Source organism: Triturus cristatus, chromosome 10 (assembly GCF_964204655.1).
Source record: "Triturus cristatus chromosome 10, aTriCri1.1, whole genome shotgun sequence".
Taxonomy (NCBI): domain Eukaryota; kingdom Metazoa; phylum Chordata; class Amphibia; order Caudata; family Salamandridae; genus Triturus; species Triturus cristatus.
In genome coordinates, this window is record NC_140593.1 from 134900334 (window position 1) to 134914823 (window position 14490).

Consider the following 14490-nt stretch of genomic DNA (forward strand, 5'->3'; position numbering starts at 1 on the left):
CAATGTCAAATATGCAAGGGCCTTGACTACCAGAAGACGTTAGGTAAACAATACCCTGCCTCTCCACCTCAGGCAATCCGCGTCGTTGACCCAATTCAGGAAGGACCTCAAGACCTGGCTCTTCGACTGAACCTCCACATCCAGACGGATCAGCAGCCATCCACCCACCCCCCCCCACGCCTTGAGACCCTCACGAATGAGTAGCCACGCTATACAAACTCTTGATTGAGTGATAGTCCACATAACTCAGATTGAGGAAAGGATATCAAAATAGAAAGTTAGGGAAAGAGTCGCGTAATTATTTTAAATAATACTTTTTGTGATTCTGAGTGGCTAGAAATGATGAAATTGGAATAGGAACACTGAGAAGCATTTGTGCAATGTACAAAAAGACTCAGTGCAATTAGTAAAAACTTGCTTTTTTCATTTTTTTAACAATAAAGAAAAGACAGAGTACAATTTGACAAAAAAGTGGTTACATCCGTTTCTGGTCGGCGAATGGCTGTAACAAGCACCATTTATTAGGAACGTTATGTACATCAGTAAGCACCCTTTTCTTTGTATGGACAAAATTGTAAATTACTTGAAAACATAAAAAATACCTGACCTGTCCCATATACACTAGTGTCTATTGTGCCACTGGATATCCTATCCTTTGCCATCATTTCATTATGATGACAGGATATTACATAACGCATTTATTTACCCATTTTACAGAAGTGAAATCATTTTGGAATTAAGGTCTACATCTTAAACTTTTCACTATGCTGTATGTTTGAGGTATTAATTCATTTTCAGTAAATGGCAGCTACTGCAGAAAGTGCACATTCTTGGCATTGGAGGCAACACAATTGAAGTTCATGTTTTTGTTGCCTCAATTGTTAGATAAAAATACAATTACCAAGTAAGGTAAACATGTTGTTCTTCCTATGTAAAACAATAATGAATCCATGATTAGCAAAAGAAATGCAGTGTGTAATCAATGACAACACAAGAAATACTGTGTACTCCCCATCGTATTTTGGCATCAGTTCAGTCATGGTTCAGTCTGTAGTTTTTTGGGAGTGTGGAAGTACTTCCCAATAAGTGCTAGTACACCAAAGCTGGAGTACACAGTATTGAGAACAACACCCATTTCATTTGTTGGGTACATCAATGCTTCAGTGACAGCTATGCTGGAGAGTTGTCACATTGTGGTAAGGCGCCAGTGTAACGCTAGGATGAAGCGCGGCACATGGTTTCGCAGGCCTCCTGAGTTTCGAAGCGATTCGAGTTGCCTCCGCAGCCTCCATACCAGAACTGGACACATGTTTTCTCCACTTTGTTGTAGGACCACTTCAAGCTGTACTCCTGACAACTTCCTTCATCTTGGGCCACATCACAGGCATCTGCAGAGATCAAGGACAGAGATTATTTTATTATAATTTACTGTGAATTTAACCTTTGTAAAAAGCTGTTGTGTTAAATATTAACCACACAAACACAATTTCACATTGTGTACATATTTAGTATGTCAGTAACCTTTATACAAATATTTTGTGTTAAATATTAAACATTCAAATACAGCTATATTTATTTACATTATTATATTTCGTAATCAGATATTAAAATTCTTCCTAATTTTACAGTGTTTTTCGTAAATTAATCACAGGAGAATGTGGTAGTAATTAATATAACTGTCATATTTACACAAAAAGATCTACTTTTGATATTTGTAAATCCCATTTATTAGTTTACATTTTAATACACTGTCACTATCCAAGCCTCTGTCTTATAGTGCCACATTTTATGGTTCAATATGTATCGCTGGAGCATAAAACAACCTGAGTCTATAGCTACCCCACCATTGCTTTACTCGGGATCTTCTAATGTTCTTTAAAATTGTTTCATTGAATCTTTGTATTATGAAGGTTTTGCATTGTAGGTGGATATATTTTGACCAAAATATTCAGTTCCATTCAGCAATATCAACTACAGCCCACTATGTAAGGGAGTAATTATTCTGGGTACATGTTGTAGCACCTTGAAAATGGGTGAATTATTGTTAGGACTTAATTAAGTCTGAACAGAGATGCTGGAAGATTCAAATTCTGATTTGAAAATCTGTCCCTTGCCGGTACAAAATCTGTCCCCTGTTTTGCGCCATTATTTTTTAAAATTTCTGATCTAAGTTATATTTAAAGCGCAGCAGTTCACCAAAAGACATCATAACGCTAGACCCTACAGTTCGAAAGACCCTAGAGAAGTGATGAATGATGCATATCTTAAGATGAAAAGCAAGAAAAAACATCTCTGTAGCCTCTTCCTGAATTTAAATAGGGAAGTTTGCTATCCTTAGGGCTATCAGGAGGGTATACTAATGCTTAGCTGCAGCTACTAAAAATGCTTTAGTTTTAATGGAACCTCGGCGAAACTTATGAACAGTTACCAAAAAAAATGTTCAGGTTAAAGGCAGTGATTAGGCGCATAGAACATAAACCGTTGTGATAGAGGGGTACGTTGTGGGGCTAATGGACCAGAGAGTTTTAAATAAAAATACTGATGAAATGGCATCAGATCTCTTAAGATTAAGCAGCATATTTATAAGATTTCGTGTGGCCCTTGTGCCATGCAATAGGGAGCAAGGGCGATGCACAACTTAAGTCGGATTTATCAAGCCACACAAGGCCACTTTGCGTGGCCCTGCATGGCTTGATACTTGATACTCTGGTAACACAATGCAGTGGAAATCGTTCAATTTTCTGTGACAGTCTAACATGGGATTGAGAAGAGGTTCTCGAAAGGAGGAATGCAATCAGTAAAATGGAGTCGCAAAGTAATGTGACCAAGAGTGGAAACACAATAATTCAATAAGTTAAAAAGTGCCAGCATACCTCTAAAATTAATCTGGGCCACATTCGGAGCTACATCAAAATGAATGTTGAATATTTCTATCCTACTCCTGCTACCATTTCCTCAAACTCTACTTATATTCAGGTCATGCCTTTTACATACTCAACGCCGATTTACTTGCATCTTTACATTAAGGGTATATGTCTCTCATATAGTTAAACTGTTACCAAATGTACAAACAGACTGGCACAACTTGTACTCAAGTACAGCCATGGCTACACTCAGCCAAGGCAGCATAGGACATTTCATAGTTGGGGTCTTTAAAAATGTCACGAAACATTGCAGTAATTAAACTCCTCTCACATTTTCTTTTCATTTTTCTGACTTCATTTGGGCAGTAAATAATGTTCATTTTTCTTACTCATTCTCCTACAGTCTACAAGTTTTACTTTAATGAAAGCTTTATAGGGACATGTAACCTTGTTCAGTGCTACTGACTTTGAACAATACATTTTTAAAATGGGGAATTGTGCAAGTAGCTTTTCCAGCAAGCTCATGCACTAGAAGCTCGATGCTGCCAAACCTATCTGATTATTTACAGTTCATTTCTACCTAATTATTTGTATCAGGAAGACACAGAGGGAGATAGCACCATTTATCCATAATAGGTATGATTGTTATAACACTAAGGTCATACATTCTTTTAGCTATATCTCTACAGTTTGCATATAACCAGTTAATTATTTCCCAACATTTTCTATTACATTCAATCTCTGTACCCATCTTTTTTAATTGTGTTGTTAGCATCTGTTTATGTTGTGTGCAACAATGTGGGCCACCCAGTAGAATTATGTAGTTTAGAATGTGATTCATTTAGCATATGTTTCACCCTTGTGTGGCTCAAAAACAAATACTCTGGAACTATGCATTTAACATGTGATTTAAATTGGGCAATCGCGTTCCCTAGAGGTTGTTTTCACACAATATTTGGAAAGGATAGAAGGTTGTATCATTCAGATCCTGCACTAAGACCACCACACATATAATTCAAACCAGTGGAAAATTGACTGCTCTCACAATATATCAAAAGCGCGGACAATGTATTCACTATAGGAAAGACTGTTAAGCAAATCCCCATAGAAGGTCCTTTAACTTCAGGCCTTAATCACTTCCCTTTCTCAGATTACAATTCTTAGTCAGGATAAGCACAGACTATGCAAATTACTTCTGTCTGGATTCACAATGTAATGTTATCTGCCAATTAAGAAACCGATTTCAGAATGACAAATATTTGATCAGTTGGTAAAGTCAGGAGAAATGAACTTTGCACATATGTTTGCAGGCTGCAATGGAATATGAACAAGTGTATTCATGAATATAACTGCTAGGGAAAGGAGAATATGTAAAATGCTGCTTGTCTGGTTGTTCCTATCTCAGCAAATTAATCAACATCCAATTAACTGCACATTTTTATAATACTTACCATGTTTTTCTTCATCAATTGCTTTAACTTCCGTACCCAATCATGAGTTCAAAGCTAGGATTAAGGGTCTGGACCACCTAACCTGGTACGTATCATCGTTAGCTATTGTGACAGGAACCTTACAGTGAGCACTAAGTTTGTTTATCTGTTGATTATTCTAGAATAACAATGACATATATGCCATATTTTTTCATTAGGTCTTTAGAGAGGTGACCAGATTTCAAATGGTGATACATTTTTTGCACATTCATAGAAATTTGTCTTGGTACTATTGGGCTAATTGCTTCATAACTGTTTTCAACATTGGCTGTTTTATGTGTCTCTTTAATATTTGGCTTTGAGTCAATGTACTGCAAGAATTATTTAACCAATTTTGTTGACACTGTTCATCCATTAATGTTCAATAAAATGATTTTCACTATTAATCTCTGCTATACTAGCACATATTTTCTATCTTTACGCCCCTTTACAACTTACTGAAGGAATCTGTAAGGTCCGCGTATTACACTTTTAAGCTTACCTGTGCTACCTTTCATTTCCAGGGCCATATTTTCTCCAGTACATCACAACTTGACTGGTGCATGCAGCCAACATTTTAATGGTTGTAGGTCAATGCACCTGCCTACTGCAAACACAGTCAGTATGTGCAGGCAGAGGAGGAGCATACGAGGGACATAGCTGCACATCTACGCCGAGGGCAAACCCAACTGCTCCCATCTGCACTGAGTCCACATGTTACACAGGAAATGCGGTCAGGTTTGGCCCAGCTCCAGGTGCTATCCTAGATGCCTAAGTGCATTGGAAACTCCAAACTCCTTCCCTGAAATTGCACATTTCTGAATTAGGCATATGCAGATTGACTGAAAGTCAAGATTTTGCAAACCTCTGTACTTTGAACCATTGGCTCATCTGCAATGCCGAGCTTGATCTGGCCTCTTTGAATTTGCCTCCAAGTCATCCTGGACTAATACTTGCCTTAGGTGCTGGTGAGTTCTCTAGGGCACCACACCAGCATCTATCCAGTTACACCACTGTTCAAAAATCTTACACTAAACCATGGGGCATGATTTCCTGCATATTCCTAAACTTCTGTTCATTCCTCAAACAACATTGGGTCATATTTGATCTGCTGACAACTCAGGACATTTTGCTTCTTACTGAACTATAGGTGCAGGACTCTTCTCATCCAGCCCTCCCCAACGAGAGTCCCTCAACATATTAAATCTTACACTTTAACAGGCCATCCAAAGGCGGCGGGTGACTTTAATCTACAAGGACAGGCTGACACACAGATCCATTCAGACCGACCCCATACCAGGCTGTGAAACTGTTATCAACTCTGGCATACCCTCATGCTTCTTTACCTTTCTTATACTTAGGATGATCCTCCTTCTTTGTCAGCTGATAAACACTTTGTGGTAATATTTGCAATTGAGCTCGATGAACTAGCTTCTAAATTGTCGGTCTTGGGCTTTATTAAGATCTTGGCGAAAGGGTTACTTCGTCACAAATGGTGACTGATATCCCGTCCGATGAAGTATTCATTCCATAGGATATAGTGGCATTTAGATTTCGAGATCTAAAACAGGTCCTCTGTGGCAAACATTGCAATTACACAATAATGTGTGCTATGAAGAACTCAGTACATTTCTGATCTCTGCTTGTGTCCTTCCACATGATCTGTTATCTAGGTGAATGTTTCAATGTTATTCACCTGTTCCCTCTTTATTCTTGATTCTGAGACTAAGTTAAGTAGCCACATGAATGTCAGTTTGAATATTTTGGATAGCATTAGTTTCTCATGTCCAATCCATTTAGGTTGATTTACATTTTTATAGCTTATTAGTGTATTTACCCATAAGCTCTTGCCACTGGTTGGTCAGGAATATTGCTCAGGTGGACAAGAGTACCAAGCTCATAGTATGCCCTTCGCTATTGGAGAATTGCTGTTTCTGCTACCATTACGTTTACCTAGGTTTGTACTCCTGTTCAAAGTGTTGTACCTCTTGCTTTCAGTGTGTTTTTCCTGCCTTTTTATTTAAAAACTTAGTCTAAAGTGGCCTTGACTATATTCTGGTTGAACTCTGGCCCTTGTGATTTCACTTGCCAAGAATCATAGTAAAGCTACAATATAATGAATATACCCAACTATGAACAACTCAGCAAGTATCAAACTCTGGACGCTGACAGACGATTAAATTCGACACCCATATGTAGGTTATATTAGCACGATAGCATCATTATGGACTTGTTTTTCAATAACAGCATAAGCATCCAAACACGAACTCATATGTCAAACATATGCATTAGGATACAGATTGTTTTCATCTGCATTATAATAAAGCACTTTGTCATATGAGGGCACATTTGGATAGATGAGGCCTGATGTGGAGTTTCACAGGTTCTCAATCTCAACGTGATGGTATGGCATTCACTAAATCATATTCCCTATTGACAAAGATTGGGGTTCATGCATCCATAACGTTGTATCCACACTTTTTCTCTGGGGCCTCTACCGCAAGGGGTGGATGGATTTACTATAATTATATTTATAATAGTAAATATACACTGGGGTCTCTCAATCATTGGGATAGGTTGGAGAAGGCTGGGGACTGGTACCTGTGACACACTTCCAACCCTCAATCGCCAATAGTACATCGCTGCGGTTAAGTTTCACATAGGGAGTCGTCCCCTCGGAGATAAAGCGCACATGGTTTTCATCCTGCTAGTCAAGTTGGTGTATCTTTGTGGTTCGATCAAGACAGTGGATGGCATCGTCAAAGTCATCGGTGTGATGACACTCCATTGGGAGGTTTATAGCAGACTTCAAAGGGAAAAAAAATCTCTGGAGAAATATCTATACTCCTTCCTGTTCACTTCAAGAGTGTTTGCAAACAATTCCTACAGTGGGAACATGGGCCAGATGTACGAAGCTTAGTGCTTGCGATTACTAAATTGCAAATATTTGCGGTTCTCTATTTGGTAACTGCAAACACTAATGTACGAATGTGTGTTTTACACTTTCTCAGATTCCCAGTGGGTCTCACATAGACCTACTTCATGAATAATAATGAGGTAGGTCTCAGTTTGAGACCCATTGGGAATCGCAAAAATCAAAGGGATGGTGACCTGCTGGGGTCAGCAGACCACCATGTCTCTGACTCCTTTTAAAGAAAGCGATTTTTTTTTAAATGCAGCAAATATTCTTTAAAGGAAAATGGGATGCGTTAAAAAAAAAAAAAGAAGCGTTTTCTGTTTCATTTTCTAAGACTAGGCAGAGGTAGTGGGACCACTGCCTGCTCTTCAAAAATATATATTTTTAAATTCTCAAATGGGAAGAGACCCCTATCCTTATGCGAATGGCTTACCACCAACTTCAAGTTGGTGGTAAAATGCGAATTTCTGCAACCGCATTTCGGTTGCAAAACATTTGCACACGCCAATGCAAATTAGTATTAGGAAGGGACGCCCTAAACACACCCCTTCCAAATACCCAATCACCATCCCAAATTGCGATTTGGTAACAGGTTACTGAATCACAATCTGTGTTTCGTACATTTGAAAAAGACTTTTTGCTTTCACAAATGGCCTAATTCTGTGAATTGGACCGTTCGCGAATGCAATAAAGCTTCGTACATTAGGCCCATAGTTACTTCTTACATTTTAAAGAGGTACCTCATAAATATTTTCAGGGTAAAATGTTTGTGAATTTACAGGTTGTGGATGCCCAATGCATTTGGTTGCCTGTTCGCTGACAACTTTTATTTCTCACCCAAACTCCAAATGTATGACACTGGTGTATTTGTCATATATGGATATATGATATGTATTTGTCATATGGATTGTTAATATCATAGGTTTTCTAACATTTCATTTAGCACCGATTCTATGAATCAGGTTGTGGAATTTAGACCTGCAAATGACCTTCTTTTGAACGGCTGGGTAACACTTGGGTTCATAATTCATATAAACACTTGTGTAGTCTCCTGAAAATTTGAATTGATCATTTCTAAATAGTTTCCACTGACTACATTGGCTTGACACAGGCTTTTTTGACTTGCATTGGACTTCTTTGGAGAGTAACTTGCAAGAAAGTATTGTGTCTAAGATTTTCACTTGATTTTAAGGTGTGTCTTTATTTATCTAGTTGATTTTTCCTCATTCTTTTCTGCTGGTTAAAGGTAATTCAATGACCAAAACACACTACTGGATCTTACAGCAACCATTTGTAAGTAGTCAACTGGAATTTCCACCAGGGCTGGGGCATTCAAGAGAGCTAATTCTGTACTCAGGTCTTAAACATACCTTCGCTCAGTGCCTTCTCTTCAACATTATCAGCAATTCCTGTTTATGAAAGTAAACCAACAACGAAAAATCAGTAAACAGCACCTTGTTGAAATGTAATTAAAATGACATACTTTAACATACAAAGAACAAGTGAATGAGCCAACATGTTTGTTTTCTCTATCACATAGCACACGCACACACATACATATATAGACCTGAAACCAAAAGTAGTAAGCGATAATAGGTGGAAGTATTGAATTTAACCCATCAATCCTAAAATGAGCTGTTCAAAAGATGGTGCAGATTTACACACAGTTGTTAGATGATGTGTCTGTTTGAAGAAACAGGATTAATAGATCATTTAGATCAAAGCAAACGATTGACAAGCTTGGACCATTACACAAAGATTAGAAGCCTTTAAAAAGAATAAACTCAATAAAAATTAAGTAAATTCTCAAGGGGTTCAGAAGTTATAAAACATTAAAAGCCATCCTGATAGGAATCAGTGATGTAAACTTTCACTTAAAAACAATGTAGCCTACATTTGTCATTAGTTTAGTCATTCAGAAGTATTGCTTTGGAGCCCACAAGGCTTATGTTCACAAGTCAGATAAGTCCAGTATGTAGTCTGGTATTTCCCATCAGTGACAAGATCTATAAGCTGGTTTAATTGCATAGGCTAAGGTAAGCTAAGGTTGACCAGCGTAGCACCCTGAGGCGGAAGCCGGGGTGTATGTTAGTGCTGCTAGACTTGTGTGTTTTTGTAAATCTTTTTAAATTGCACTGTGTTTTTGTGTTTTTAAAAGACTTAAACACTTACTTTGAGTCAGCGGCTTGGCTCGTTTTGCAGTAATTGCGCCGAGGGGGAAGTCCAAAATCCCTTGTCAGCGTCACTGCACCCACGTGACTCGGGGCCACGCCCACCCACGTAGCCACGCCCACTCCAGGAAGCAGATAAGCGCCGTGCTCGCCCTTAGCCGGTGTTGACCAGCGTAGCACCCTGAGGCGGAAGCCGGGGTGTATGTTAGTGCTGCTAGACTTGTGTGTTTTTGTAAATCTTTTTAAATTGCACTGTGTTCTTGTGTTTTTAAAAGACTTAAACACCTACTTTGAGTCAGCGGCTTGGCTCGTTTTGCAGTAATTGCGCCGAGGGGGAAGTCCAAAATCCCTTGTCAGCGTCACTGCACCCACGTGACTCGGGGCCACGCCCACCCACGTAGCCACGCCCACTCCAGGAAGCAGATAAGCGCCGTGCTCGCCCTTAGCCGGTGTTGACCAGCGTAGCACCCTGAGGCGGAAGCCGGGGTGTATGTTAGTGCTGCTAGACTTGTGTGTTTTTGTAAATCTTTTTAAATTGCACTGTGTTCTTGTGTTTTTAAAAGACTTAAACACTTACTTTGAGTCAGCGGCTTGGCTCGTTTTGCAGTAATTGCGCCGAGGGGGAAGTCCAAAATCCCTTGTCAGCGTCACTGCACCCACGTGACTCGGGGCCACGCCCACCCACGTAGCCACGCCCACTCCAGGAAGCAGATAAGCGCCGTGCTCGCCCTTAGCCGGTGTTGACCAGCGTAGCACCCTGAGGCGGAAGCCGGGGTGTATGTTAGTGCTGCTAGACTTGTGTGTTTTTGTAAATCTTTTTAAATTGCACTGTGTTCTTGTGTTTTTAAAAGACTTAAACACTTACTTTGAGTCAGCGGCTTGGCTCGTTTTGCAGTAATTGCGCCGAGGGGGAAGTCCAAAATCCCTTGTCAGCGTCACTGCACCCACGTGACTCGGGGCCACGCCCACCCACGTAGCCACGCCCACTCCAGGAAGCAGATAAGCGCCGTGCTCGCCCTTAGCCGGTGTTGACCAGCGTAGCACCCTGAGGCGGAAGCCGGGGTGTATGTTAGTGCTGCTAGACTTGTGTGTTTTTGTAAATCTTTTTAAATTGCACTGTGTTCTTGTGTTTTTAAAAGACTTAAACACTTACTTTGAGTCAGCGGCTTGGCTCGTTTTGCAGTAATTGCGCCGAGGGGGAAGTCCAAAATCCCTTGTCAGCGTCACTGCACCCACGTGACTCGGGGCCACGCCCACCCACGTAGCCACGCCCACTCCAGGAAGCAGATAAGCGCCGTGCTCGCCCTTAGCCGGTGTTGACCAGCGTAGCACCCTGAGGCGGAAGCCGGGGTGTATGTTAGTGCTGCTAGACTTGTGTGTTTTTGTAAATCTTTTTAAATTGCACTGTGTTCTTGTGTTTTTAAAAGACTTAAACACTTACTTTGAGTCAGCGGCTTGGCTCGTTTTGCAGTAATTGCGCCGAGGGGGAAGTCCAAAATCCCTTGTCAGCGTCACTGCACCCACGTGACTCGGGGCCACGCCCACCCACGTAGCCACGCCCACTCCAGGAAGCAGATAAGCGCCGTGCTCGCCCTTAGCCGGTGTTGACCAGCGTAGCACCCTGAGGCGGAAGCCGGGGTGTATGTTAGTGCTGCTAGACTTGTGTGTTTTTGTAAATCTTTTTAAATTGCACTGTGTTCTTGTGTTTTTAAAAGACTTAAACACTTACTTTGAGTCAGCGGCTTGGCTCGTTTTGCAGTAATTGCGCCGAGGGGGAAGTCCAAAATCCCTTGTCAGCGTCACTGCACCCACGTGACTCGGGGCCACGCCCACCCACGTAGCCACGCCCACTCCAGGAAGCAGATAAGCGCCGTGCTCGCCCTTAGCCGGTGTTGACCAGCGTAGCACCCTGAGGCGGAAGCCGGGGTGTATGTTAGTGCTGCTAGACTTGTGTGTTTTTGTAAATCTTTTTAAATTGCACTGTGTTCTTGTGTTTTTAAAAGACTTAAACACTTACTTTGAGTCAGCGGCTTGGCTCGTTTTGCAGTAATTGCGCCGAGGGGGAAGTCCAAAATCCCTTGTCAGCGTCACTGCACCCACGTGACTCGGGGCCACGCCCACCCACGTAGCCACGCCCACTCCAGGAAGCAGATAAGCGCCGTGCTCGCCCTTAGCCGGTGTTGACCAGCGTAGCACCCTGAGGCGGAAGCCGGGGTGTATGTTAGTGCTGCTAGACTTGTGTGTTTTTGTAAATCTTTTTAAATTGCACTGTGTTCTTGTGTTTTTAAAAGACTTAAACACTTACTTTGAGTCAGCGGCTTGGCTCGTTTTGCAGTAATTACGCCGAGGGGGAAGTCCAAAATCCCTTGTCAGCGTCACTGCACCCACGTGACTCGGGGCCACGCCCACCCACGTAGCCACGCCCACTCCTCTATCCCCTCTTATCATGCTCACTACTCGACAGCGCAGCGGTCGAGCGCAGCGGGCACACCATCAGCACGCCGAAGACACGCCAAAGACTAGCCCGTCTGTGCCCGTCCGTGTCAGGACGGGGCACGAGGCCGAGGCTCACTCTCCCACTGCACCTCCCAGATTGGTAAGAACTTCTACCGCTTTGAGAGCGCTGCGCCCTACCCATAAGCCGAACTGCTCTCTGTACAACCTTCACAAAGTCGGAACCCATGTTTGCTCCGAGTGTAAACTATCCATTGACGTTCTTCAACCCTACTCCGACCCACCTAGGAGACACAGGAAATGTAAAATTTTACGTAAAAATGTACAGCCAACATACGTATTTTACAGTACAAATTGTAGATCACTGCCCAAGCATAAGCATGAAATTTTTAATCTCCTCACTGAAGAATGTCCTAGCGCCGTCTTCCTAACCGAGACATGGCTACATGACAGCGCTGGCCCAGATATTGCCATTGCCCTCCCTGACAACTATGCCATTGTCAGACTTGACAGGGAAAAACAGGTAGGGGGCGGGATAGCCATCATTTTTAATAGGGATTTCAAATGTACTTTGGAATCTGTACAAATTCCAGATTGTGAAGCGGGTCTTTTTAAAATTACCTTGAACCCCAATTTCACAATGTCAGGCCTTCTGATCTATCGTCCACCAGGAAACCCCTCTCAATGGGTATCTAACTTTGCAAATCTTATTACCCCCTACTATATGTCATCTAGCAATTTCTCTCTGCTGGGTGATCTTAATTTACACCTGGAAGATCCCACCATCCCCTCATGCTATAATTTTCTGGAAGATCTAGCTGCACTGAACTTATCTATTATTAATTCCAGCCCTACTCATATAGCTGGCCATCTGTTGGACCCCATAATATCTAATGTCAGTGAACTCACGCACATCGCCACCGTACCTTCTGGCTGGTCCGACCATCATCTCATCAGCTTTAGCATTTCTCCTCCACCCTCCCCTAGTGTGAAACAAAACACTATTGCCACTAATAGAAGGAACTGGAAGTCAGTCGACATCGATGCTTTAAATGCGGCACTCAAACAAAACCCTCCTAGCCCTAACTCCAACATCGACCACGTAGCAATGGAGACCCAAAATTGGCTCACAAATGCAGCAAATAGCTGCCTACCTTCTATTCACACCAAAGGGAGTAGGCATCGTCCCCCGGCCCCATGGTTTAACGACAGCCTTAAATCCGAAAAATCAAAATGCAAAGCATTAGAACGTCAATGGCGTAAAAAGTACGACCCTAATGCCAAAAAATGCTATCATGAAGCCAGAAACCACTATCATGCGGCGTGTACAAAGGCAAGAGCTGCCTTCGTCCTAAAAACAATTACCGAAGCAACTAACATGCCTAAAACTCTTTTTTCTAAAGTTAAGGAATTGGCGGGCGCACATACTACAGCCGCCGCTCCCCCCCTAAGCGCTCAACATTGTCAGGCGTTAGCTTGCTTCTTTACAGAGAAAATTGATAAAATTATCTCAGACATCAATACTAAAATATCTGACGTTGATCCACCCCCTCCATCTAACTCTATCCTGCCTCAATCCACTGCTTTAGGCGGAAACCTGCTGGAATCCTGGCCAAGTCTCTCATTAGAGAATCTCAAAGGAATCCTAAAATCAGTTAAATCTGGCTCTCCTAGGGACCCCATCCCTATTAATATTATAAAAAAACTGGATGACCAGTCCTTGAATATCATAGCCAACCTCCTAAACTTGTCCCTCGACCTCGCCACTGTCCCGGCCTTATGGAAGCACGCTATGGTGACACCCCTCTTGAAAAAACCAAATGCTAACCCTGAAATACTGGCCAACTATAGGCCTATATCTCTGCTTCCTGCTTTTTCAAAGTGCCTCGAGAGACACGTGCACTCCACGTTAGCCATTTTTGCAGAGGAAAATTCCTTACTCCATCCTTCGCAATCTGGTTTCAGGGCTGGTTTCTCGACGGAGACCGCCCTGTTAGGTGTCACTGAAAATATCAGAAAACTTCTTGACCAAGGCCAGACGGTAGCACTCGTGCTATTGGATCTAAGTGCGGCGTTCGATACCATCTCCCACGAAACGCTCATTAGAGAACTACACACAAATGGCATAAGAGGAAAGGCTCTGGAGTGGATTAAATCCTTCCTGGCAAACAGAACCTTTCAGATCACATCAGCACAGGCCGAGTCAGACACCTTACCTGCAGATCATGGAGTGCCGCAGGGGTCCATCTTGAGCCCTCTGTTTTTTAATATCTATCTCAAACCACTGGTAGAACTTGTTGGAAAGCTAGGGCTAACGCTCATGAACTACGCCGATGACACCCAAATCATTTTTTCCCTGTCGAATTCTTGTCCCCACTCCCCGTCGTTACTCAAGGAAGGATTACTAAAAATATTGAACTGGATGACAGCAAACCAGTTAAAACTGAACGGCGACAAGACGGAAATTCTGATCTTGGGAAAAGACAAAGATCTCTGGAACCCCGCGCATTGGCCAGAACAGATGGGCATCCTTCCTACCCCGGTGTCCCATGCTCGAAATCTGGGCTTTGTATTAGACAACGCCTTATCCATGGACAAGCAGGCCAGTAAAGTTA

General features: G+C 42.1%; 1 protein-coding gene across 1 annotated transcript in view; it reads right to left on the bottom strand.

The window, feature by feature from the left end:
* Positions 1–407: 407 nt before the first annotated feature.
* Positions 408–14490, bottom strand: part of LOC146789037 (collagen alpha-4(VI) chain-like) — a 428058-nt gene continuing 413975 nt past the window's right edge. Inside the window, exons 42-43 of the mRNA XM_085630646.1 lie at positions 8621–8659; positions 408–1388 (exon numbers count right to left, since the gene is read on the bottom strand). Coding sequence (XP_085486772.1) covers positions 1216–1388; positions 8621–8659 — 212 coding nt within the window. The 3' untranslated portion in view covers positions 408–1215. The remainder of the gene's footprint in view (positions 1389–8620; positions 8660–14490) is intronic.